The 24,147-nt window shown below is 34.1% G+C and overlaps 1 protein-coding gene and 1 pseudogene across 2 annotated transcripts in view; one reads left to right on the forward strand and one right to left on the reverse strand.

The window, feature by feature from the left end:
* The window catches only part of GOSR1 (golgi SNAP receptor complex member 1), a 49,503-nt gene that overhangs the window by 22,164 nt on the left and 3,192 nt on the right, over positions 1–24,147 (forward strand). For both annotated transcript variants that reach the window (XM_039886214.1, XM_039886215.1), the window contains exons 7-8: positions 11,997–12,026; positions 22,687–22,769. In XM_039886214.1, coding sequence (XP_039742148.1) covers positions 11,997–12,026; positions 22,687–22,769 — 113 coding nt within the window. The remainder of the gene's footprint in view (positions 1–11,996; positions 12,027–22,686; positions 22,770–24,147) is intronic.
* LOC120621256 (uncharacterized) lies at positions 11,262–11,380 on the reverse strand (annotated as a pseudogene).

Below are 24,147 nucleotides of genomic sequence, written 5' to 3' on the forward strand. Positions count from 1 at the left end.
CTCCAGGCTTGTTCTTTTTTCTCAGGATGGCTTTGGCAATTCGGGGTCTTCTATGCTTCCATACAATTCTGATGATTTTTTGTTGTATTTCTTTAAAAAATGCTGATGGGCTTTTGATGCCGATTGCATTAAATCTGTATAATGCTTGAGGTGATATGGTCATTTTAACTATGTTGATTCTTCCAATCCAAGAACATGGAATATCTTTCTATTTCTTTGTATCTTCTTCGATTTCTTTTTAATAGGGTCTTACAGTTTTCATTATTTAGGTTCTTCACATGTTTCGGTAGGTTTATTCCTAGGTATTTTATTTTTTTTGTTGCAATTGCAAAAGGAATTTTTTTTTCCACTTCATTTTCTGACACTTCGTTATTAGAGTATGGGAATGCTATGAATTTTTGAATGTTGACTTTGTATCCAGAGACTTTACTGTATTTGCTTATTGTTTCTAGTAGTATTTTTGTGGAATCTTTAGGGTTTTCTATATAGAGAAAATAGTGACAATGTGACTTCTTCATTTCCTATTTGGATGCCTTTTATATCTTTCTCTTGCATGATTGCACTCGCTAGAGCTGTCCTTTCTCCATCATTTATTTAATTATCGCTGTAGACTCATAAATCTTCATACTATGGATTATAATCTGGCACTATTATTATTTTATTGTTCAGATTGTTTCACCTTTGGCCACTGAGAGCTCCTTTAGGTATCTTCTGTCATTTGACATGCCCATCCTTTTTTGAGCACTTCCTCTACTATCTGGCACTACAAAATGTTCATGGCTTATCTTGTATTTTCCCTGCTTCAGCTCTAGAATCATCCACTTCTTCAAGCAACATTGGTTCTTTTTATTGGAGAGGGATTCAGAAACAAAGATATGTTTGCTAGATGTGCTTAATGCTATTGCGGTATCATTGCTTCAAGGCTTTCTCTTGCTAAAAGTTTTTATTATGAATAGAGTTGAATTTTTTCATCTTTTTTTGCATTTACTGAGATGATCAGTTGATTTTTCCTTTAAGGCTGTAATATGATGAATTACATTATTTTTAAACATTAAACCAACCTTGATTTCTTGGATAAACCCTACATTAATACATTTATTATCATTTTTATATATTGCTGGGTTTGTTTTGTTAACGATTTTTACATTATGCTTGTGAAGACTATCTGTAGTTGTCTTTCCTTGAAATGTCTTTGCCAGTTTTAGTGTAAGGGTGATATTGGCCCCATTAAAATGAGTTCTTTCTGTTTGCTGAAAGAGTTTGTGCAGGCTTGGTGTTTTTCCTCCTTAAATGTTTGATAGAATTTACCAGTGAATCCATCTCAGCCTGGAGTTTTCATTATGGCAAGTTTTCTAAATGACAAATTCAGTTTCTTTGGTAGATGTGAGACTATGGCTCTGGGCCCTAAGGGATGGGTAACTGTGATTGGTCCAGCCTGTCACAAATCCATTCTTGTGGCCAGTAAACTTAGAAAGTCTGTTTCCAGAAGAAGAAAAGGACTCCAGGGAAGTCATCAGACAACTTAGTCACTTCATTTTGGGTTTACTGTATACTCTCTTCTATACTCCAAGCCAAACATAGAAATAATGTGGTTATGCAAAATCTTTTTTTCTAGCGATATTTATCGAAGTGGATTTTTGCTTTAATATTCCATTCCTTTCTCTGTCCCCCCACCAATGAATTACAAACTTTTTATAGCCCCTAAGGCCCTACGTGATTAACCTACTGCCTAAATCTTCAACATTGTCCCTTTCTATCTCTTCATTTATATTATTCTTGCCCTTTACTTAATAGGTACCAGCCATATAGGCATCTATTCATTTATTTATTCATTTATTAAGCATTTAATGAGTATCTCCTGTGTGTTAGATACTATACTATACTATAGGGAATCAAAGATGAATCAGACTCAATCTCTAGCCCATGGGAAGTCATTCTGGATAGAGATATAATAAACATATAATTATAATATCTTTTGAAATATTTTATTTTAAAAAACATCAAATGAGATAATCTATATGAAGAAACTTCAGTTTTTCAGATTTAAGATATTTTTCCTCCAGTGCATATTACAATGTCTGACATATCTTAAATGCTTGTTATATTCTTGAATGAATTGATGGAGCACAAAGAGCTATGAAAACATAAAGAAGATTTAGTTCTGCCTGGATGTATAGATGGAATGGGGAATGCTTCACAAAGGATACAACTTTTGAGCTAGACTTTGAAATATAAGCAATTTATGAGAATCTAAAAAGGGGATTGCTGAGTAAGGAAGAGACTATGAGGCATAAAAGTGCTTTTTTCTATATCAACCATATATCTGTAGGCTTATACAGTTTATGAGATACTTTTGTTACGTTATCTGTTTTGAGCCTTATGACAACTCCATTAGGTGAGTTCATACAGCCAAGTGCTAGAGCCTTGACCAAAACTCCAATTCTAGGGTGTAAGAGAAACTAGTCATTTTATTCTTACAGTTTCATGAATGTCATGATTGCTAATATCATTGAATTTCTATGATTATATTTATGAAAGTTTTTTCTGAGTTATAAGTATGTGAGAGAAACATACATATAATAAAAAATATAATTCCATTTTTATTTATATAAACAGATTAGCTTATATTGATACGCAAGCTATTTTTTAGAGATTTCAGAAAAATTAGAAAATGCTTACTTAATATTTCATAGATTCCTTATGATTCAAGTAGTTTTTCAGGATTTTTCAGTCCTTTTATGCCATTTCTCTAAAGAACAACAAATGGCAACTGTGACTCCCACATTCTCTCTTAAGCTTTGTTTATGCAATAATTGAACAGATTTGGTGACATTAAAAATTTTTTTGCACTAAAATGTTTGGTTAAAATACCTTGCAGGGGGAAAAAAAAAAGAAAATTTCTTCCCCATTTAAACTTGATTTCCTGTTGCATATGTTATATATAATCAAGACAGTGTGGCATTCGTGAAAGAATAGACAAATAGATCAAAGGACAGAATAGAGAGCCCAGAAATGGACCCACATAAATAAAATCAGCAGAGAAGAAAAGACAATTCAATGGGAAAAAAGATAGTCTTTTCAACAAATGGTGGTAAAACACCTGGATATCCTTATGCAAAATAATATATAGACACTGACCTTACACCTTTCCCAAAAACAACTCAAAACAGATCATAGACCTAAATGTAAAATACAAAACTATAAAACTTATAGAAGTTTTATAACATAGGAGAAAATCTAGGTAACATTGTGTTTGGTAATGAATTTTGAGATGCAGTGCCAAGAACACTATTCCTGAAAGAAAAACTTGGTAAGATGGACTTCAGTAAAATTAAAAACCTCTCCTCTTTCAAAGATACTATCAAAAGAATGGAAAAACAAAAGCCACAGACTGGAAGAAAATATTTGCAAAACATATCTGATAAAGGACTGTTAGCCAAAATATGCAGAGAATACTTAATATTCAGCAGTTAAAAAGTAGGCAAAAGATCTGAACAGACACTTCATCTGAGAATGTATGCAAGTGGCAAATAAGCACATGAAAAAATGTTCAATATCATATGTCATTAGGGAATTGCAAATTAAAACAATAAGATACCATTGCACACCTATTAAAATGGATAATATCCAAAACACTGACACCAAATGCTGGCAAGGATATGGAGCAACAGGAACTCTCATTGCTGTTTGGAATACAAAATGGTATAGCCACTTTGGAAGCCAGTTTGTCAGTTTTCTTAAAAAGCTAAACAGTCTTACTCTATGACCCAGCAGTCATACTCCTAGGTATTTACCTAAATGAATTGAAAACTTGTTTAAATAAAAACTTGGACACAAATGTTTGTAGCAACTTTAGTCGTACTTGCCAAAAATTGGAAGCAACCAAGATACATGAATGGGTAAATAAACTGTAGTACATTCATATAATGGAATATTATTCAATGATACATGAATGTAGCCATCAAACTGAAAAAACATGGAAGAACCTTAAATGCATAAAAGAAGCCAGTCTGAAAGGCTACATAGTATATAATTCCAAGTATATGACATTCAGGAAAAGGGAAAACTACAGACAGTAGAAAGATAGCTGTTGCCAGGGGTTCAGTATGGGAAGAGGAAGAAGAATGAAGAGGTAGAGCACTGGAGATACTTAGGGTGGTTAAACTATTCTGTATGATAATGTAATGGTGGATACATGACTATGCATTTGTCAAAACCCATGGAGCTGTGCAACAAAAAGAGTAAACCCTAATGTATTAACTATGGACTTTAGTTAATGTATTGGTTCATCAGTTGTAACAAATGTCTCACACTAATGCAAGATGTTAACAGGTGGGAGAGAATGGGTATATGGGAATAAGTCTGCTAATTTAAAAAAATAGAAAATGTGGCATTCCAAGTTATCACTACAAATAATTTAGCTTTTATTTTTCTTTTTTCTCTCTGAACTGGGTAGAATTCTGAGTCTGTCAGGCACTTAAATTTTAAGGTAACTACATGTGGTTATAAAAAAAATTTTTCTGTGCTAAAATATACCATGAGAAAAGCAAGTAGATATTCCTTGGTCGACTCCAATTGGAAGAAAATATGCTACAATATTAATATTAATGGTAGAGAGGTTACAAATGATTTCTACTTTCATCTTTGTTTTTCTGTATTTTTCAGATGTTACCTGTAAAATAAAAATCTGTTAGCACTAAAACATTTGTGTGTATCCTACTGCCACTTAATTGTATTGTTAACATGTTTTAAAAGAGATTTATGTTGAAATAAGACGCAGACCTTAAGGGTCTCACTGGTTAACTGTAAGTGAAAGACTACATCAACTTAGTGCTTGATCTGATTGGTTAGTGAAAACCTCATCAACTGCAATTTACAAAGAGATCAGTTTTTTAATTTTTTTTATTATGTACTTGCTTATTTTCTCTTATTAACTGCTTACTGATTTACTTGTTTATTATTTACTTATTGACCTACCCTTAAATATTAAGAGAGGATTCTAATTAGATATTTTCTGAGTGATTTTGCCAAATTCTTACATTTTGTTGGTTTAAATTGCTTTAAAATACAGGCTTGAAATCCTATTTTTATTCTTGAAATTTGTGCAATCGCAGTATATATATATTGAAGAAATGAATTATTTTTTAAAAAAATACAATTTTTTAAATGTGGCTTTAATTATTCCTTGGGGCAATTCATGATGAAATTTAGCTCATGGTTTTCAACTAGTTTAAATTGGTCTTGAGAGAAACAGAAACTTGTTGCTTAATTACAGACTCTGGATGACTTTATGGAATGCCTCTGGGCTGTTATGAAGTACTTGTTTAAGAAGGATAATTCTACTTGACTATATATTTTATGCCCCAAAGGAAAGCAATTTTAAATTAAATTTTTACTTAAGAATGCCATTTTTATGGAGCCACTCTGTTACTGAATTGTATCTACTATGTTCAGGATGCTTTTAATGAATGATGTTTGTTTAGTGGAGGTCTTAGCCAAATGAGTAAGGACTTGGAGACTTTGGGCAGTCTGAGAAGAAATTTTAAAATCACTGGCTTTCCTCTGCTTATGCCACTGTATAAGGATACTAGAAGAGGAGCCTTCTTCCTCCACAGAGTAAGATATTTAGGATTATCTTAGCTGTTTGTTTGTTTGTTTTTAACATAAAGCCTATTAGATTGATTTCTTTTCAGGTGAATCCACTGCAGATGGTACTATAAAATTAACCATGGTATAAAGATAAATTGTTGCTTTCAAATACATAAAATGACTATCACAATGAAAGTTTATCTTTTAAGAAAACGTTATTGAAAATCTAGTTTTATACAAAAAAAAAGAGAAATGGAGGCATGAATATTTGCTTTATGAGATTTTTAATTTGACTCATGAAAATAAAATAGTCTTATTACATTTTAAATGTGATTTAAATTGGCCAAAATGTCATTTTCAGAAAGCATACCTTTTAAGGAAGGTACTCATTACGTAAAGCAGGGGTCATATCTGTGCCACGAACAAAATCAAAGAATTTTCTTTCTGCGTAACATAGAAAGTTGTTCCTTAGTGGCCATGTTAACCTCACTTCTTCAGGAACATTGTCTTTGAAAAAAATATGAGTTTATTTTCTAACTAATTGTATTAAACCTATATATCAGTCTGGAGAGAATTGACATCTTTATTATGTTGAGTCTTCCAATTCGTGAATGTGGTTATGTCTCCATTTATTTAGATCTTTGAGTTCATCAACGTTTTGTAGTTTTCAGCATACAAGTCCTATAAGAATATTGTTAGATTTATACCTAAGTATTTCTTTTTTGAACAGTTATAAGTGGTATTGTATTTTTAAGTTTGGTGACCACACATTTATTGCTAGTACGGATGCTCCTTGACTTACAGTGGGTTATGTCCTGATAAACCCATTGTAAGTTGAAAATGTCCTAAGTCAAAAATGCGTTAAATGCACCTAACCTACCAAACATCATAGCTTAACTTAGCCAGTTTCTACTGAGTGCATATCGTTTTTGCACCATTGTGAAGTTGAAAAATCATAAGTCAAACATTATAAGTCAGGGACTGTCTGTATATAGAAATGCAATTGATTTTCGTATGTTTATATTGTATCATGTGACCTTGCTGAACTCACTTATTAGTTTTAGGAGTTTTTATGTAGATTGTTTGGGATTTTCTATGTAGACAGTCTTGCCATATGCCAGTAGTTTCATATTTTCCTTTCAAATTTGTATGCCTTTTATTTCCTTTTCTTGCTTTATTTCATTAGCTAGAACTTCTAGCATTGTGTTAAATAAGAGTACTGAGCATGGGCTTCCTTGCCCTTTTCTAAATCTTCAGGGAAATACTCAGTCTTTCACTGTTAATTACAATGCGAGCTGTAAGCTTTTATAGATGCTTTCTATAAGTTGAGGAGGTACCCTTCTATTCGTAGTTTTCTGAGGATTTTGTCAAATGCTTTTAAGCCTGTTATGGTGGATTACATTGATTGATATTAAATATTAAATGAGCCTTACATCCCTGAAATAAACCCTACTTAGTCATGGTGTATAATTTTTTTTTTAATATATTGCTGAATTCTCTTTTAAAAATTTTGGAAATCATGATTACCAAGTTAATTTTATTTGTCTCAGTAACCTTTTGAGGAGCCCTTTATCTGGTTATTAAGACAAAAATTGAATGATGACTGGAAAAGGAGAGAAGTTACCAAATCTGAGAAAGACTAAAGTTATAGGAGCAATTGTGTGTTCATTCTTTGGAGTAAAAGGGGTCAAGGAACTGTGAGTGAGTCTAGAGTACAGATTGTCCATTCTCTGTGTTTTAAGATTGTCTAGAATGATGATAAAATTTGGAATGAAGAGATCCTCCAGTGACCTGAAGGTTACTAGATGAAAGGAAAGGGAAAGGATTGAGAAATAGAATGAACCTCAGAGTATAGATTTTTGCAAGAGTAGTGATGAGTGATGATCTAGAAGTAGTAGGAGAAAACTAGAACTGATTATGGAGAGAGAAGGGAAAAGAGATACCATATATCAAGATAGTAAAAACCAAATCTCTGAAATCAAACTGCTCGAGTAAATCCTAGCTGTGCTGATAATTGTGTGGCCCATGAGCAGTTTACTTCTCTAGGCCTCGGTTTCTTTATCTGTAAATGATGAGAATGGTAGAATCAATCTCATAGAGATGTGAGGATGAAGTTACAAATAAGGCATTTAGAATAGTACATGGCTAATAGTAGGTTCTTCATAAGTATTAGATATTATTTTTAACAAAGTTAGCAAATCAATAATAGTCTACTCTTTTGCACTTAGTACTTTATTTGATTGATTTTATCTTCATTAACGCATTAACACAAAACTAGTTTGTTGAATTTGGCAATCGAATTATTTTCATATACTTTGTGGATTTTTAAATACAGTCATGCTCCACACAGTGACATTTCAGTCAAAAAGACTGCATATGCAATGGTAGTCCCATAAGATTATATGCAGCTGAATTTCCTGTAAGAAATGGCAGGATATGTGGTTCAGGGGAAAATTTTTTTTTTCTCTGATGGGAGCAATATCTGTGGGGCTTGGCAATAGTAGATTCCCTCTCATTCACAGCACTTCAGTTTTGAATGCACCGATTACATACCCGTCAGTCAGCTACTGACCTGTTTAAGTACAGAGGAGCCTGTCCCCCCAGTGCTGCATATTCAGAGGGTGCTACAGCCCCCACCCCCAGACACAGTTTGATGGTCTTCAGAGTGCATTGTTGTAATTTCAGTGTACACTGTGGTTTATTCCTATTGAAGACCTAAGATCCTGTACAAGGACACAGATCCACAGGAGCTGCCTTAAAAAGTATTAAGTGCCACTGCCATTTTAGTAGAAGCTTTCTGTGGTAGTATGAGACTAGCTTGTTTCTGTACTTTGGAATTATCAGGTTGTAATGATGTAAAGCGTAGCTGTTTTATTTCTTCCATCAGTTCAGTGCCAGAGAGAGCCCTTTGTGCCAGATAGGGTCAGTGGAACCAAAAACAAAATTCCAAAGTCAGAATATTTAGTTCTCAGTTCTACACCGTCTCCATGTTAAACACCCCCTTTTTTTTATGAATACGACAAAGTTCCTTAATCTGACCCCTGCTTCAACATGCAGTAGCCAAAACCACATTGCCATTGACAGTCCCTGATGTTCCTTTATCTCTCCATCTTGATTTCGTATTCCTGCTGATCCTCAAAGCACCTTTTACTCTCTCCTGACAATCACTATTATTGTGATCTATGCCATACCCTGCCAGTTTCTCCTAGATGTATCCCATCAGTCCGGCCCACACCTGTTCAGAGAGCAGCATTGACAGTTTCGATATTTGGTTTCTGACCCTGAGAGATGGAAGTAGGGGGAGGGCTTGTGGTACAGTGTTTATAAAGTCTTCAGTCCTAGGCCTTCACATTCACTCACCACTCACTCACTGACTCACCCAGAACAACTTCCATTCCTACAAGCTCTGTTTATGGTAAGTGCCCTGTACAGGTGTACCATTTTTATCTTTTATACCATAGCTTTATGGAACCTTTTCTATGTTTAGATATTTTTTTATATAAAAATACTTACCATTGTATTACAGTTGTCTGCAGTATTCAATACGGTAATATGCTGTACAGGTTTGTAGCCTAGGAACAATAGGCTATACTATATAGCCAGTTGTGTAGTAGGTTTATGTAAGTCACTCTGATATTGGCACAATGATGAAATCGCCTAAGGATGCATTTCTGTTACAGGAGGCATGACTGTATTTTATTTTTATGTCCTTTGATGTTCTAAGAGGCCCTGATGAAGACACTCAACCAAACCATTGTTTTGAACAAGGAGCTATTAACCCAAGTCTAGTTAACCAGTCCCTCTTTTGTGACCACTTTACCAAGACACTTGTAGGCATATGTGTTGTCTATCTCCATTCTAAGATCTGTGCATTATATTTGTAGCCCCTCTCTGACCCAGTACCTTCCAGGGGCACTTCGAAACACATTTATTAACAAAATAAATGCATACTTTATAATCAGTATATTTCACTAGAAATGTTGGGTTTATCTGGAAATTTATATCAACTTTATGCTTAGATTTGGAAATAGTCTGTAGTTATTGCGAAACTACTGTAATACTAGAAAAAGTACTTGGTGTTTACTATGTACCAGATACTGTTCTAATCATTATGTATATATATATAAACTTCTTTAATCCTCTTCACAAGTAGGTCTTATTACTATTGCCATTTTACAGATGAGAAAACTGAGGCATAGAGTAACTTACCTAATGTCAGATAGCTAATAAGTGGTAGAGGCAGCATTTAAAAAGCCACATAGTCTGTCTCTTAATGCCTCTACTGTCTTTGTAATTTTTGAAATTCTTAATCATAGGATTATATATTTATGAAGTTTTTAAAGCTCATTTTTGTTCCCTAATTCATGCAGTAAATTAGATTTCCTGGTTCACTACTTTGTAATGAAACTTTAACTTATTTACAGAATGTATTTATTTTTAAAGTGACAGTTTATGACAGTATATAACTTTCACATGTACATTGTAATCTGATATCTGTATATGCTATAGTGTGCTCACCACCAAAAGCCTAGTTTTTATCTGTTACCATATATTTGATCCCCTTTAGCCATTTTGCCCTCCCAGACTCCCTTCCCCTCTGGTAACCACCAATCTGTTGTCCATATGTATGAATTTGTTTTTGTTTCAGTTTGCTTAGAATTTCCTTTGGAAAGAAGTATTGAGAAAAAATATGCAAGTGTTTATTTGAGTGCCTGCTGTATACCATGCACTGTGCCAAATGGAAATAGATGTCTGGGAGTTTGTTTCCCTACTTTCTGCTCTAAAGCTGTCCCTTTACCAAAAAACAAGAAGTCTTGGCGAGGATGTGGAGAAAAGGGAAGGAACCTCATACATTGTTGGTGTGATTGCAGATTGGTACAGCTGCTATGGAAAACAGTATGAAGGTTTCTCAAAAAATTAAAAATGGATATACCTTTTGACACAGCAATTGCACTTCTGGGTATTTATCCAAAGAAAACCAAAACAATAATTTGTAAAGATCTATGCACTCCATTATTCGTGGCAGCACAATTTACAATAGCTAAGATATGGAAGCAACCTAAGTGCCCATCAACAAATGATTGGATAAAGAAATTATGGTTCATATATATAATAGAATATTACTCAACCGTTAAAAAAAAAGAAATCCTACCATTTACAATGACATGGATGGACCTAGAGGTTATTATGCTGAGTGAAATAAGTCAGAGAAAAATAAATACCATTTGATTTTACTTATATGCAGAATCTAAGGGACAAAAATAACAAATTGATCAAAAACAGATTGACAAATATAGTGGACAATTTGGTGACAGACAGGAGGGGGCTGGGGGACTGGGAGAATGGGGTGAAGGGTTAAAGAAGTACAAATTAGTAGTTGATAGTTGGGCATGGGGAGCATGGCAGAGGGAATGCAGTTAGCATTAATATGATGGCTAGGTGGAGGGCCAGGGGAGGGATGGAGCAATTGGGGGGAATCGTTTTATGAACTATATAGATGTCTAACCAATGTACTGTATACTTGAAACTAATTTAAATAAATAAATTAAAAACTAATATTAAATTTTAAAAAGCTGAAAAGTTAGCTAACATTTAAAATAAAGCTGTCCCTTTACCAAACTTAGCTACCTATAAATTCCTCCTTAAAATGTTTTGTTTTGTTTTTGTTTTTATGCCTACAGCACCTGGTCTTCCTAGGTTGTCTCCCATCCAAGTATTAACCAGGCCCTACCCTGCTAAGTTTCCGAGATCAGACAGGATCAGGCTTGTTCAGGGTGGCATGGCCGTAGACCTTAAAATGGTTTTTCGAGGGGTTTCTTTTTCTTTCCAGTGTGTGATGCGTAAAAGCAAATATTTTACAGATCAAAGGTGCATTTGATGTCGTTATTCAGATTCGTGAATTCTAAAGTGTAGTAAGCTGAAATTTGGTTCAGTTTTCTAAAAAGGGAAGGAACTTCAGGGTGTAAATAATTACTCCTTATAGACATCAGAACTATATCTGCCTATCCCATCTCAACAAGTTGGTTGTAATTCTTAAATTTAGAATAGACAATATTGACAACTTTGAGCTATTTAGATTAAAGAAGTTTCATTTATTATGCTGACATTAAAACTGCTCTGACTTTAATCTTAAGTTTCTCTGAGGAAGAAATTTAAGCCAACAAATAAAAGAAATATGAAAATTTTATATGTAAATAAGTTAAACTTATTTCAGAGTCCAGAATTTTTTCAGATGCTTCCAAAAGTCTGGGTATTCTGTTTAATAAATGACTGGAAAATTAATCTGTCTGTAAAATTTAGAAAAATTAAGTACAACTTTTAAATGTGCTTTTAATAATTCCAGTAAATGTGCTTTTAATAATTCCAGAAATTGAAGTTTTTTTGTTTTGTTTTGTTTTTTGCTGCAGCTCAGATCGTCTGATAGAAGAGACAATAAGGTAGGAAAAATATTTTGTTTTACTTTATTGTGTTTCTTGTTTGCACATAAATGAACAGATAAGGTTAACCCTATAACAGAGTTAAAGTTAATTTATTCTCCTTAAAGATGAGAATTTCATTAGATGGTGATATATTTTTATTATGTCTTTCCCTTACAAGAGACATTTGAAGCCCAAAACATGTGTTTCCAGAATTAGGCTGTTTTACATAAGTTGCTTTTTTTGATTAATTCATACTCAGTATTTTCAGCCTCAGTCTTTTTATTCTCACTTTTTAATAGAAAACAACCTCAAGCATGTGCTTGATAAATGTCTTATTTATACCATTTGTGTAGACTTGGTTTCTGTTACAGCAGCTGTAGAAAATCTGTAATATTTAGTATTATCTGTAATAACATTGAAGTAATTTCTTAAGTTAAGGAGATTTATTTGCTGGTTTGAATTGCTTCTCTAGGTTTACTGAATTTTTAAATACTTATTTTATGACAGTAAGAAAGCACATTAACTAGGTATGGTCTCTGTGCTTTAGAATTCAGCAATGTCTAAAGCATTGTTTTTCAGGAAAGGTAGAATGAAACAACAAATGTTGGTATTCTTACCATAGGTCTTGGTACTGTGCTCAAGTGCTTTACATACTTAAAAAAAAATAATTAAGGTAAGTAATATGCCAATGGTCACATGACTAATAGTATTAAAGATTCAAGTCCTCAAATCTGAGTCTCTCTAACTGTAGAACTAGAGCTCTGTCTAAACCACTATTATATTCTTGTAGAAAAGAGTACAAGCTTTAGAGTGTGATTTGGTTTGAAACATGGCTATACCTTTGTTAGATCTCTGTTCTTAGATAAATTTCTTGGGACCTTCATTTTCTTATGTGTTTAAAAACATGGGATTGATGATAAGACTTACCCTAAAAGATTGTTGTGAAGATTAAACATACTAGGAGTAAAATGTCTACTACGATGCCTAGCTAGTACTAAGTAATCTGTAAATGGTAGCTCTATTATCAACACATTTTTTATTTACTTTTTGTTTTGATATCATTTAGGATTTCAAAAAAGTTCTAATAGTGCAAAGAATTCCTATATACCCTTTACATAGATTTCCCAAATGTTACTATTTTGCCATATTTGCTTTTTCAGTTTATTTCTAAATTATTTGACAGTAAGTTGCAGACATGATTCCTCATCACCCCTAAATATTTCAGTGTTTATATCCTAAATATTTATATTGATGTGAATTCATGCAGTCTTATTTTATTTAATGGGTTATAATGTTTCTATTATTTAATAATAATTTAATAAATTATAATCTTTTATAATATACAGTTATCATACCTTGGAATTTTATTTAAATGGTATGCACTGGGTCTTCCATCTGAAGAAAGTTTTTGCATAATTGCCTAATTGTCAACTAAAATATCTTGCAATGTTTTCCCTTTCATCAGCACATAAAGTCAGATCACATTTTGCTGGAGATTTTAAAAGTTTCCCTATAATCCTTTTCCTGTTTTTCTTCCTCTTATTTATTCCTCTTTCTGCCTGATCTTCTAGAGTCAGGCTGCCTTAATTAAGCTTTTCAATTCAAAGTTGTCTTATTTTAAGGCCTCGTGTACAACTATAAAAATTTGGGAGTACCTCGTAGGATAAGAATATTTGAGAACCATTGAATCACTGTTACTATTATTTTGTTAGTTAAAAAGCAAAAAACATGTAATTAGAAGGTCTTTTATTTCACTAGTTCCCTTTATTGTAAAATATTATAATATCACAAGTGACATTTCATTAAATATAAAGCTAGTTGTGATTACTTATGAATAATATAAAATTTATTTGTTGAATAATTACTTTTACATATTCTATATGTAAAAATTTACCTTTTCCTTTTGGTGAAACGTTTTAAAACTATGTACACAACTAATTATAAACTTTGACATCAATTTATTGAAAAGAACCAATATTTTTAATATTTATAAATCCTTAACCTTTAAATGTATAACTAGTATTGTCTTCTGTTGGAAATATATGTGTCTGAGTAGTTCACAGAACAGGTAAGAAAGTTCAAGTTCCAGTAAGCACATCAATGATTTATCATTTTAAAAGCATTATATATTATTTGGAGCTTATGTTTTGCCTCTTAGTATTTGACCCTTGAAATAACAACAACCTAGACTTCACTCAGCTTGACTCTAAATGATGGAATGAGATGGGAAAGTATGTCTAGATATACTTTGTGTGGTACTGGAAATCATGCATATTCAACAAGATAATAACATAATGTATGTTGATAATATCCATTCTCCAAGGGATACAAAGTGCTTTGCGGAAATTATTTTTTAATCTTCTCTGTCTACTTCTGAGTCAGAGTGCATGGGCGATGGTGATAGTCCCAGTTTTAAAAACAGGCATATATGATTCAAAGATTGGCCTCAGATTGCTCAGCCCAGGTTTGAATTTTGTTACTTTATACAAGACCGTAATACCTATTTTAAAATATTGTTTAAATTTGTTTTAAAACAACCACATTTTAAATGTATCATATTCTGTCATAGACATAGACTTACTTAAAAATTATGAATAAGAACTAATGATACAAAGGACATTGTTAGTTTGACTCCTCTTGTGATCATTTTTATTTTTTGGATCTAAAATTCAGTGTATGATAAAGTTGACATGACCTGTTTCCTTCTGCTCTAATCTTTATTGGTTGTTCTCTAGGCCTATTATACTGTTCTTATCCTGGGTTTTCCTTTTCATCATTATTTTAATCTCCTTTATTCGATCACCTGTTTCTTGGATTTAGTGTCTTCCACTTTCTTAGTTTATTCTTTCACTCTGCTGGACCATGTTCTTTAGTGGCCTCCTGAGAAAGAACAGGAGGTTAATTTTTTGGACTTCCCACACCTAAAAAAGTCTATTCTACCCATGTTCTTGATTCATTGTTTAGCTAAGGTACAGAATTCTAGATAATTTCCAGACATAAAAAAAATTGAGGGAATTCTCCACTATGAGGCCTGCGTAACAGGAAATACTGAAAGGGGTCAGCTCACCTTAAACAAAATGACTGAAAAATACATAACTATGAGTAAGGCGACTAGCAAGCAGATAGAAGCAGAGGAGTGCAACCCTTATTAAGAACAAGGCATTATAAACCTGAACAATAACAAGAGATTTGCTATTGCAAGATAGTAATGAACGTTCAGCATACATAGAAACAAATTGAGACAACAATAACAGAAAAGGGGAAGATTCAAAGATCCAGATTTGCAAAGGGGAATGGAGATAAGGCGCACGCGGAAGAAAATAGACTACTATATATATAAAACCATCCTCTACATATTCATAATGGTAACCATACGCCAAAGATTCAGAACTGAAGTATATAACATAAAATAAGAAGGACCAGATGGAAAACCCACAACCCGACCAAACAAACAAACAAACAAAAACAGACACACAAGGACAAGGAAGCAATGGAAACACCGAGCTACCAGAAAACAAAAGATAAAATGGCTTTAAGAAGACCTCATAGTTCAATAATCACCCTAAATGTAAATGGACTGAACTCACCAATAAAAAGGCACATAATTGCAGATTGGATCAAGAAAACAAAACCCAACCATATGCTGCCTCCAGGAGACTCATCTCAGTTCCAAAGACAAATGTAGACTCAAAGTGAAAGAGTGGAAAATGCTGTTTCAAGCAAATGACATTCAGAGAAAAGCAGGAGTAGCGGTACTAATATCGGATGAAATAGATTTCAAAATAAAAAAGGTAAAGATACTGAGGGACACTTCATAATGACAAAGAGAATCATACACCAAGAAGACATAACACTTATTACTATCTATGCTCCCAATCAGGGAGCCCCAAAATATATAAAGCAATTACTAACAGAACTAAAGGGAGAAACAGACCAAAACACTATCATAGTAGGGGACCTAAATACTCCACTGTCAGATATGGACAGAGCATCCAAACAAAATCAATAAGGAAATAACATCCTTAAATGACATATTAGGTCAGCTAGACATAATTGACATTTACAGAGCCTTTCATCCCAAAACAGCTGCTTATACATTCTTCTCTAGTGCACATGGAACATCCTCAAGGACTGACCACATACTGGGACACAGAAATAGCTTCAACAAATATAGAAAGGTTGAAATCATACCAACCATATTCTCTGACCATAATGCTTTGACTCTGGAGATCAACTGTTAAAAGGAAGCAGGAAGAACCACAAATATATGGAGATTAAACAGCATGCTACTGAAGAATAACTGGGTCAGAGAAGAAATAAAAAGATCTAGAAATACATAGAAACAAATGATAATGATAGTACAGCATATCAAAACTTTTGGGACACAGCAAAAGCGGCAATAAGAGGAAAGTTCATATCATTACAGGCCTACCTCCAAAAACAACAATGCGCCCAAATAAACAACCTAACATTTCATCTTAAAAAAAGAAAAACTAGAAAAGGAAGAACAAATGAAGCCCAAAGTCAGCAGAAGGAAAGAAATAATCAAAATTAGAGCAGGATTAAATGAAATTGAAAACCAAAAAATATATAGAAAAAATAAATGCAACAAAGAGCTGGTTCTTTGAGAAGGTTAATAAAATTGACAAACCCCTGGCTAGACTCACTAAAGAAAAAGAAAGGACACAAATAAAATCAGGGATGAAAGAGGAGAAATTATGACAGAAACTGCAGAAATACAAAGCATCATACAAGAATACTATGAAAAAGTATATAACACCAAATTTAATAACCTAGAAGAAAAGGACAAGTACTTAGAAAGATACAGCCTTCCTAGACTGAATCAAGAACTGGAAAATCAAAATAGACTGATCAGCAGCATGGAAATTGAAATAATCATCAAAAACCTACCAAAAAGTAAAAGTCTAGGACCAGATGGCTTTACCAGTGAATTCTACCAGACATTCGAAGAAGATTTAATACCTATTCTCCTCAGATTCTTCCAAAAAGTCAAAGAGGAGGCAATACTTCCTAAGTCATTTTATGAGGCCAGTATTACCCTGATACCAAAACCTGGTAAAGATAACATAAAAAAAGAATACTTCAGACCAATATCTCTCATGAACACAGTTGCAGAAATCCTAAATAAGATACTAGCGAACTGAATACAGCAACATCTTAAAAAGATTATATACCACAATTAAATGGGCTTCATCCCAGGGGCACAGAGATTGTTCAACATATGCAAATCAATGTGATACACCACATAAACAAATTAAAAAATAATCATATGATCATATCAATAGATGCAGAAAAAGTCTTTGACAAGATACAGCATCCATTTATGATCAAAACACTTAATAAAATTGGTATAGAAGAAAAGTACCTTAATAAAGGTCGTATACAACAAACCCTCAGCCAACATTATGCTTAATAGTGAAAAACTGAATAGTGAAACACTTTTCTTCTAAGATCAAGAACAAGACAAAGCTGTCCACTATCACCACTGTTATTCAGTGTAACGTTGGAGGTCCTAGTGAGTGCAATGAGGCAAGAGAAAGATATAAAAGGCATCCAAATAGGAAATGAAGAAGTCATCCTGTCACTGTTTGTGGATGACATGATTCTCTATATAGAAAACCCTAAAGACTCCACGAAAACACTACTAGAAACAATAAGCAAATACAGTAAAGTTTCTGGATACAAAGTCAACATTCAAAAATCCATAGCATTTCTATACTCTAATAATGAAGTGTCAGAAAAAGTGGAAAAAATAATTCTTTTCGCAATTGCAACAAAAAAAAATAAAATACCTAGGAATAAACCTACCGAAACATGTGAAGGACCTAAATAATGAAAACTGTAAGACCCTATTAAAAAGAAATCGAAGAAGATACAAAGAAATAGAAAGATATTCCGTGTTCTTGGATTGGAAGAATCAACATAGTTAAAATGACCATATTACCTCAAGCATTATACAGATTTAATGCAATCAGCATCAAAAGCCCATCGGCATTTTTTAAAGAAATACAACAAAAAATCATCAGAATTGTATGGAAGCACTAAAGACCCCAAATTGCCAAAGCCATCTTGAGAAAAAAGAACGAGGCTGAAGGCATCACTCTGCCTGACTCCAAATTATACTACAAAGCGACAGTAATCAAAATGGCATGGTATTGGCAGAAAAATAGACACATGGACAAGTGGAACACAATTGAGAGTCCAGAAATAAACCCATATTCATATGGGCAAATAATTTTTGACAAAAACACCAAAAATGTACAGTAGAGAAAGGAAAGCCTCTTCAATAAATGGTGCTAGGAAAACTGGAAAGCCACCTGCAAAAGATTGAAACTAGACTGTTATCTATCACCACACACCAGAATTAACTCAAAATGGATTAAAGACCTGAATATAAGACCTGAAACAATAAATTGCATAGAAGAAATCAGGAACTAAACTCACGAACCTTGGGCTTAAAGAGAATTTTATGAATTTGATTTTATGAATTTTATGAAGGGACGTAAAAGCTAAAATAAATGAATGGGACTACATCAAACTAAAAAACTTCTGCACAGCAAAAGAAACTGTCAGCAAGGTAAAGAGACAACCATCTGAATGGGAGAAGATGTTTGTAAGCAACGCCTCTGATAAAGGCCTAATATCCAAAATATACAAAGAACTCATACAACTCAATAACAGAAAAACAAACAATCCAGTCAAAATGGGCAGAGAACCTGAACAGACACTTCTCCCAAGAAGACATACAAATGGTCAACAAAGATATGAAAAGATGCTCAACATCGCTAGCTGTTAGGGAAATGCAAATCAGAACACAACGAGATACCATCTCACACCTGTTAAAATAGCTGTTATCAACAAGACAAGTAATAACAAGTGTTGGAGAGGATGCGGAGAAAAAGGAACCCTCATACATTGCTGGTGAGACTGCAAATTGGTACAGTCACTATTGAAAACAGTATGGAGGTTCCTCAAAAAACTAAGAATTGATCTACCATATGATCCAGCAATCCCTCTACTGGATATTTACCCCAAAGACTTGAAACCCACATTCAAAAAGATATTTGCACACCGTGAATAATAGCAGCATTATTCACAGTGGCTGGGACGAGGAAGCAACCGAAGTGTCCTACAATAGATTATTGGCTAAAGAAGCTGTGGTACACATATACAATGGAATATTACTCAGCCATAAGAAGAGATGAAATACTGCCATTTGCGACCATGTGGATGGACCTTGAGATAATCATAATGAAATTAGCCAGACAGAAAAAGTTGAAAACCACATGACATCACCTGTATGTGAAATATAAACCTAAAAGCAATAAAACGAACAGGACAAACAGAGACTCATGGACATGGACAGTAGACTAGTGGTTACCAGAGGGGAGGGGGAAGGGTGGAAGTAGATAGGGTAAAAGGGGTCAAATATGTGGTGACAGAAAGAAATCTAACTATGGATGGTGACCATACAATGAAATATACATATATCTTACTGCTGAATTGTACACCTGAACCTTAACTGGGTTTCATTAACCAATGTCACCATAAGGAAGGAAGGAGTGGAAGGGAGGGAGGGAGGGAGGAAGGGAAGGGGATGGGAAAGGGCTGGGAAGGAAGGAAACCTAGAATTCAAGGTTGGAAATAATTTTGAAAAATTTTAAGGCACTATTTCCAGTAGTGCTTTTTAAGTCCAATGTCAATTAAAATTTTGATCCTTTGTATATAAGCTTTTTTTTCCTCTGAAAGCTCTTCAGATCTTCCCTTTTCCCCTTTGTTTTTGTTTTTAACCTCACCATGATGAGCTTATTAGCATGCATCTTTTTCAGTCCACTGCAGTAGGCATTGATAGGCTCTTATAATCTGGAAACTCGTCTTCAGTTCTGGGAAGTAATTACCTTGTGTTTATAATTTTCTTCCCCTCTTTTTTCTTCCCTTTCTCTTTTTCCACTTACCTTTTTTCCCGCTTTCTGGGAGGTTTACTCAGTTTGTTCTTCTGACGCTTCTGTTACATTTTTATTTCCACTCTTCTTTTTATAAGTTCACACGCACTTTCTTGAGGGATGAATGTACTCATACACACGCGCACTCACACACGTACACATAGTTGTGTGTTTGCATGTTTCATGGATGTGGTATCTTCTTTTATCTCTCTGAAGACATTAAGTATAATTTGATTTTAGAGTTTCTTGTGCTTCATATATTACCTATATTTCCTCAGACTCACTTTTCTGTTTGCCGATTGGTTTGTTTGGGTCTCTGCCTTTTACATTAGAAGCGCTCCTCAAATGCCTGTTGATTCTTGGCTCTTCGTTCATATTTAAGGGTGAGGCTCCAGAATCTAGTGACCGGATGCTAACTGTGTGGTGGGACTTATTGAGTGGTAGGCCTCACATTAAGTGATCAGGAAGAGACCTAGCTATTTTCACTGGGGACTTCAAAATGTCAGTATCTCTAGATCTCTTCTCCTAGGTTAGGTCTTCACCTGGTTTGGGGATGGTAATTTAGGGTTCTGACAACTCCTTGTGCAAACTTCCACAAATTTCTATTTTAAGCCCTATACCATTGTTTTGCCATCAGATATACCTGATCCCTTCAATTCTTGAGCTTTTCTAAGATCTAGGGAAAGCTTTTATAAATCATTTCTTGACTCATAGTGGTACAGAAGTGAATAACGGTAGTAGCTTTGGTGCTGGTAATGTTAACATTTCTGAATCACTCAGGGAGAATTACTCTAATTTTCTTTTAAATTTTCTTTAGATATTTACATATTATAAAAGTACAATGTTCTTATTGTACGGATTAAATAATTCTATAAATGTATAAAGAAAAAAGGTTCATCTTCACGTAGTGCTCCTCCATTCCTTCTCCCGAGGTAATTTATATTAACTGACAGTTGTCTATCTTTCTAATACCTTTTTTACTGTCATACAAACATACACAAAGATGTTTTGATCATGGCTTAAAATAAGAAAAGATTCATACTCTACACATTTTGTGGCTTGCTTTAATCATTCAGTATATCATAACCATCCCTTCTAGTTAATAGAATAATATAGTCTCATTCTTTTAATAACCAAATATTATTTCATATTATGGTTATACCATAATTTAAACTATTGTTTCTAATGGGGGGCGCGGGGTTCTTGTTTTTGGTTTTTTATCTTTTACTGTTCCAAACAGTTCTTTAATAAATATCCTTTCATATATCTTTGTATACACTCACTCTTCTTTTCCTTCTCAAATCTCAAAATTTCCATTTTGATTCATTTATCATTTGCTTATAGTACTTTCTCTACCATTTTCCTCCAAAAGAGTACCAGATCTTGCCTGTCCAAAAATGTGTCCAGTCAGTTCCCCAATACTAGATGGTAGTGGATGGCCCAGCAATTTTTCCTCTTATGGGCTGGGTATCTTACCAGTTGGTAGCCTATCAGCTGTCTGCTTATAGGTCTCTCTGGCTGTGTGTGGCAAGTCTTTTTCTAGCTGCAGGGACTGCACATGAAAATCCACATCTTCCACTGTCTGGCCTCCTGAGCATGCAGTGAAACCTAGGCCTTAGCCTCAGCCTAGAAAAAAAATCTAGTCTTCCCTGCCATCAGTTCCCTGGTTCTTCTCTTGCTTGAGAGAGTGTAGCCCTCCCTGGTTTTCTTCCTTGGAGATCTCACGAGAACCTGGGACCTCAGATGGACCCTCCCCAGCATATCTGCCTTTGTTCTCATGTTCTTCCATGAAGATAATTGGGCCAGAGATGAGGTCAGTAATTTGTGCTTTGACCATTGTCTTCCCATAATCTCTTTAGAAGCAATACAATATGTTTCACATATTTTCAGCATCACTCAAGAATATTCTATTTCCTATTGCTTTTTATAATATCAGTATCTAAAACACTCCCCTGTGTGTTACATATGAAAATGGATACTGACCCTGCCCTTTAGGATTCTAATATCCAGGGAGATAAGACTGTTGAAAGTTAACCTGGCAGTGATACCAAAAGATACTGAGATTCTTTTTAAAAAGACATCAAAATAGTCACATTGAAGAAACTTTACAAAGAGTGACTTTTTTCCTTCTCTCTCAGTCGTTTAATGAATCCGTGACCTTTGTCACCTGGCTTAGAAATCTAGCATAATGTGTGTCCTAAAATCTGCTTGGTTGGTCTCAATTGAATTTTGGAAAATAATCTCTTCATAAATTGAGGGCTGGTTATATATGAATATTTTGTGAAATTTTATATTTCTGGTTCTACTTTTATGCTGTAATTCCCTACTTCCCTCTCAACAGTTTTTCTCGATTATGGATATTTTAGGAGCTGGCCTCTTTTAAAACCATTTAAAGAAACTCTTATAATATGTGACTTGTCTGTTAATGTCTTATTTTGTTACTTTGAAAAAAAAAAAACCAGGAAGTGGCTTCTTGCCTTGCCCAAAAAGAAATCAGAAAATGACAGTGGAAATGGAGTGGTCATTCAGAAAAAGAACAATGGGAAGGTGTCTTGGGAAGTGTTTTTTGTTTTTTGTTTTTTTTTTTCATTTTCATGCCCAGTGCTTTTCAAGATGATGTTGTTCTTAGTTTTCTGTTCAGTTTTAAGGGTATGATGGATCCATGCAGAATAATCTTAAATGCCACTTTAATTAGCTTCTCTTCTCCCTTGCAGCATTGCTATGGCAACAAAAGAAAATATGACTTCACAGAGAGGAATGTTGAAATCAATTCAGAGCAAAATGAACACTTTGGCCAGTATCCTTTTTGAAAGTTTGAAATCTGTGTGTTTTGGGGGTGGAAATATCTATGTGCGTGCTTCCCTTTCTCTTATACACACACATTCCAGCAGGTTGCCATCATCAGTAGCAGTAAAGGCCATCACTAATTACGTAACATGAATATGCCTTGCACTCCTACTTTGTGAAAGTTCATACTCATTACCAGAGGTTTATTAGTAGTAGATTGAGAAAAAATTATGTGTGAATTTTCAAAAGCTCTCATATTCACGTTAGAACTCCACAGTATACATTATTCTTACCTAACATCATAAATCATATCATTTTCCTTTTTTCGGCTTGGTGAATATGTCAGTGATAGATGCATAGAAGGGGAGGAAGAAGACAGCCATATGCATAGCAGATGAGTTGTAACTGCTCATAGAGTATTTTCATCATGATTTGTTATGCACAAGCTGAACTCTAGGATAGATTTGCTGCTTGTTTGTTGTGACCTATACTTTTTTAATTCTTCCGTTTTCCAATTTAAATTAGTGTTACTGATACTTCTGAGAAACCCAACGGGGAAACTGATCAACCTGCTACTCTGAGACATTTTATCACTTCTCTGAGAAGTCAAGCCTTTTAGGAAAAAAAAGTTTCCTTCCCCAACTACTAAGGGGGAAGGGACCTATATAATTTTCAAAAGTTGAGTATCTTCTCTTAGATAATTTAAAGTCACTTTTAGTTTGATACTTTATTTGCCTAAGGGAAAGAATATTCTGAAATATGTTGGTATTTTTTAGGTTTTTGTAAATTTCGTTCTTGCCTTGTCACCCTAAGTATAAAATTTTCACACATCCAAACTTATTTATATTTTATATAGGGCAATATAGTTTACAGAGTCTGATACATACATTATCTCATTTTACCATTATCACAAATTACAGTGATTCTAAAAGAATGTGTGTTGAAAAAAATCAAATAAAATGTGTGTGAGTTAGTCAGGACTCCAGAGAGAGGTAGTAACAAAAACCAAATTCAGACTGACTCAAGGGGAAAAAAGAGGGAATTTGTTCATGTTTGTAAAATTCAGGGGTAGAATTTGGCTTAAGGCATGGCTGGATTCACGGGCTCAGATTTTATCAAGAGTCTGCCTTTCCTTTCTCTGTTCCCCCCAACTTACTCCATCTCTTATTTCTGTTTTCCTGTGTGTTGACCTCATTTTCAGGCAGATTTTCTCTTCATGGTGGTAGAGATGGCTACAAGGGTTACCTCCTATCAGTTCAAAAATCCCCATGGAAAAAAGATGTCTTTTCTGACAGCTGTGGAAAATGTCCCAAGAGGACTTTGCTTGCCCCCAGCTTGAGTCACTGTCTATTCCCAACCAAGTCACTGGCAAAGGGAAGGGATGTATC

The sequence above is a fragment of the Pteropus medius genome, unplaced genomic scaffold (genome assembly GCF_902729225.1).
Source record: "Pteropus medius unplaced genomic scaffold, Ma_sr-lr_union100, whole genome shotgun sequence".
In the NCBI taxonomy this organism is placed as follows: Eukaryota; Metazoa; Chordata; class Mammalia; order Chiroptera; family Pteropodidae; genus Pteropus; species Pteropus medius.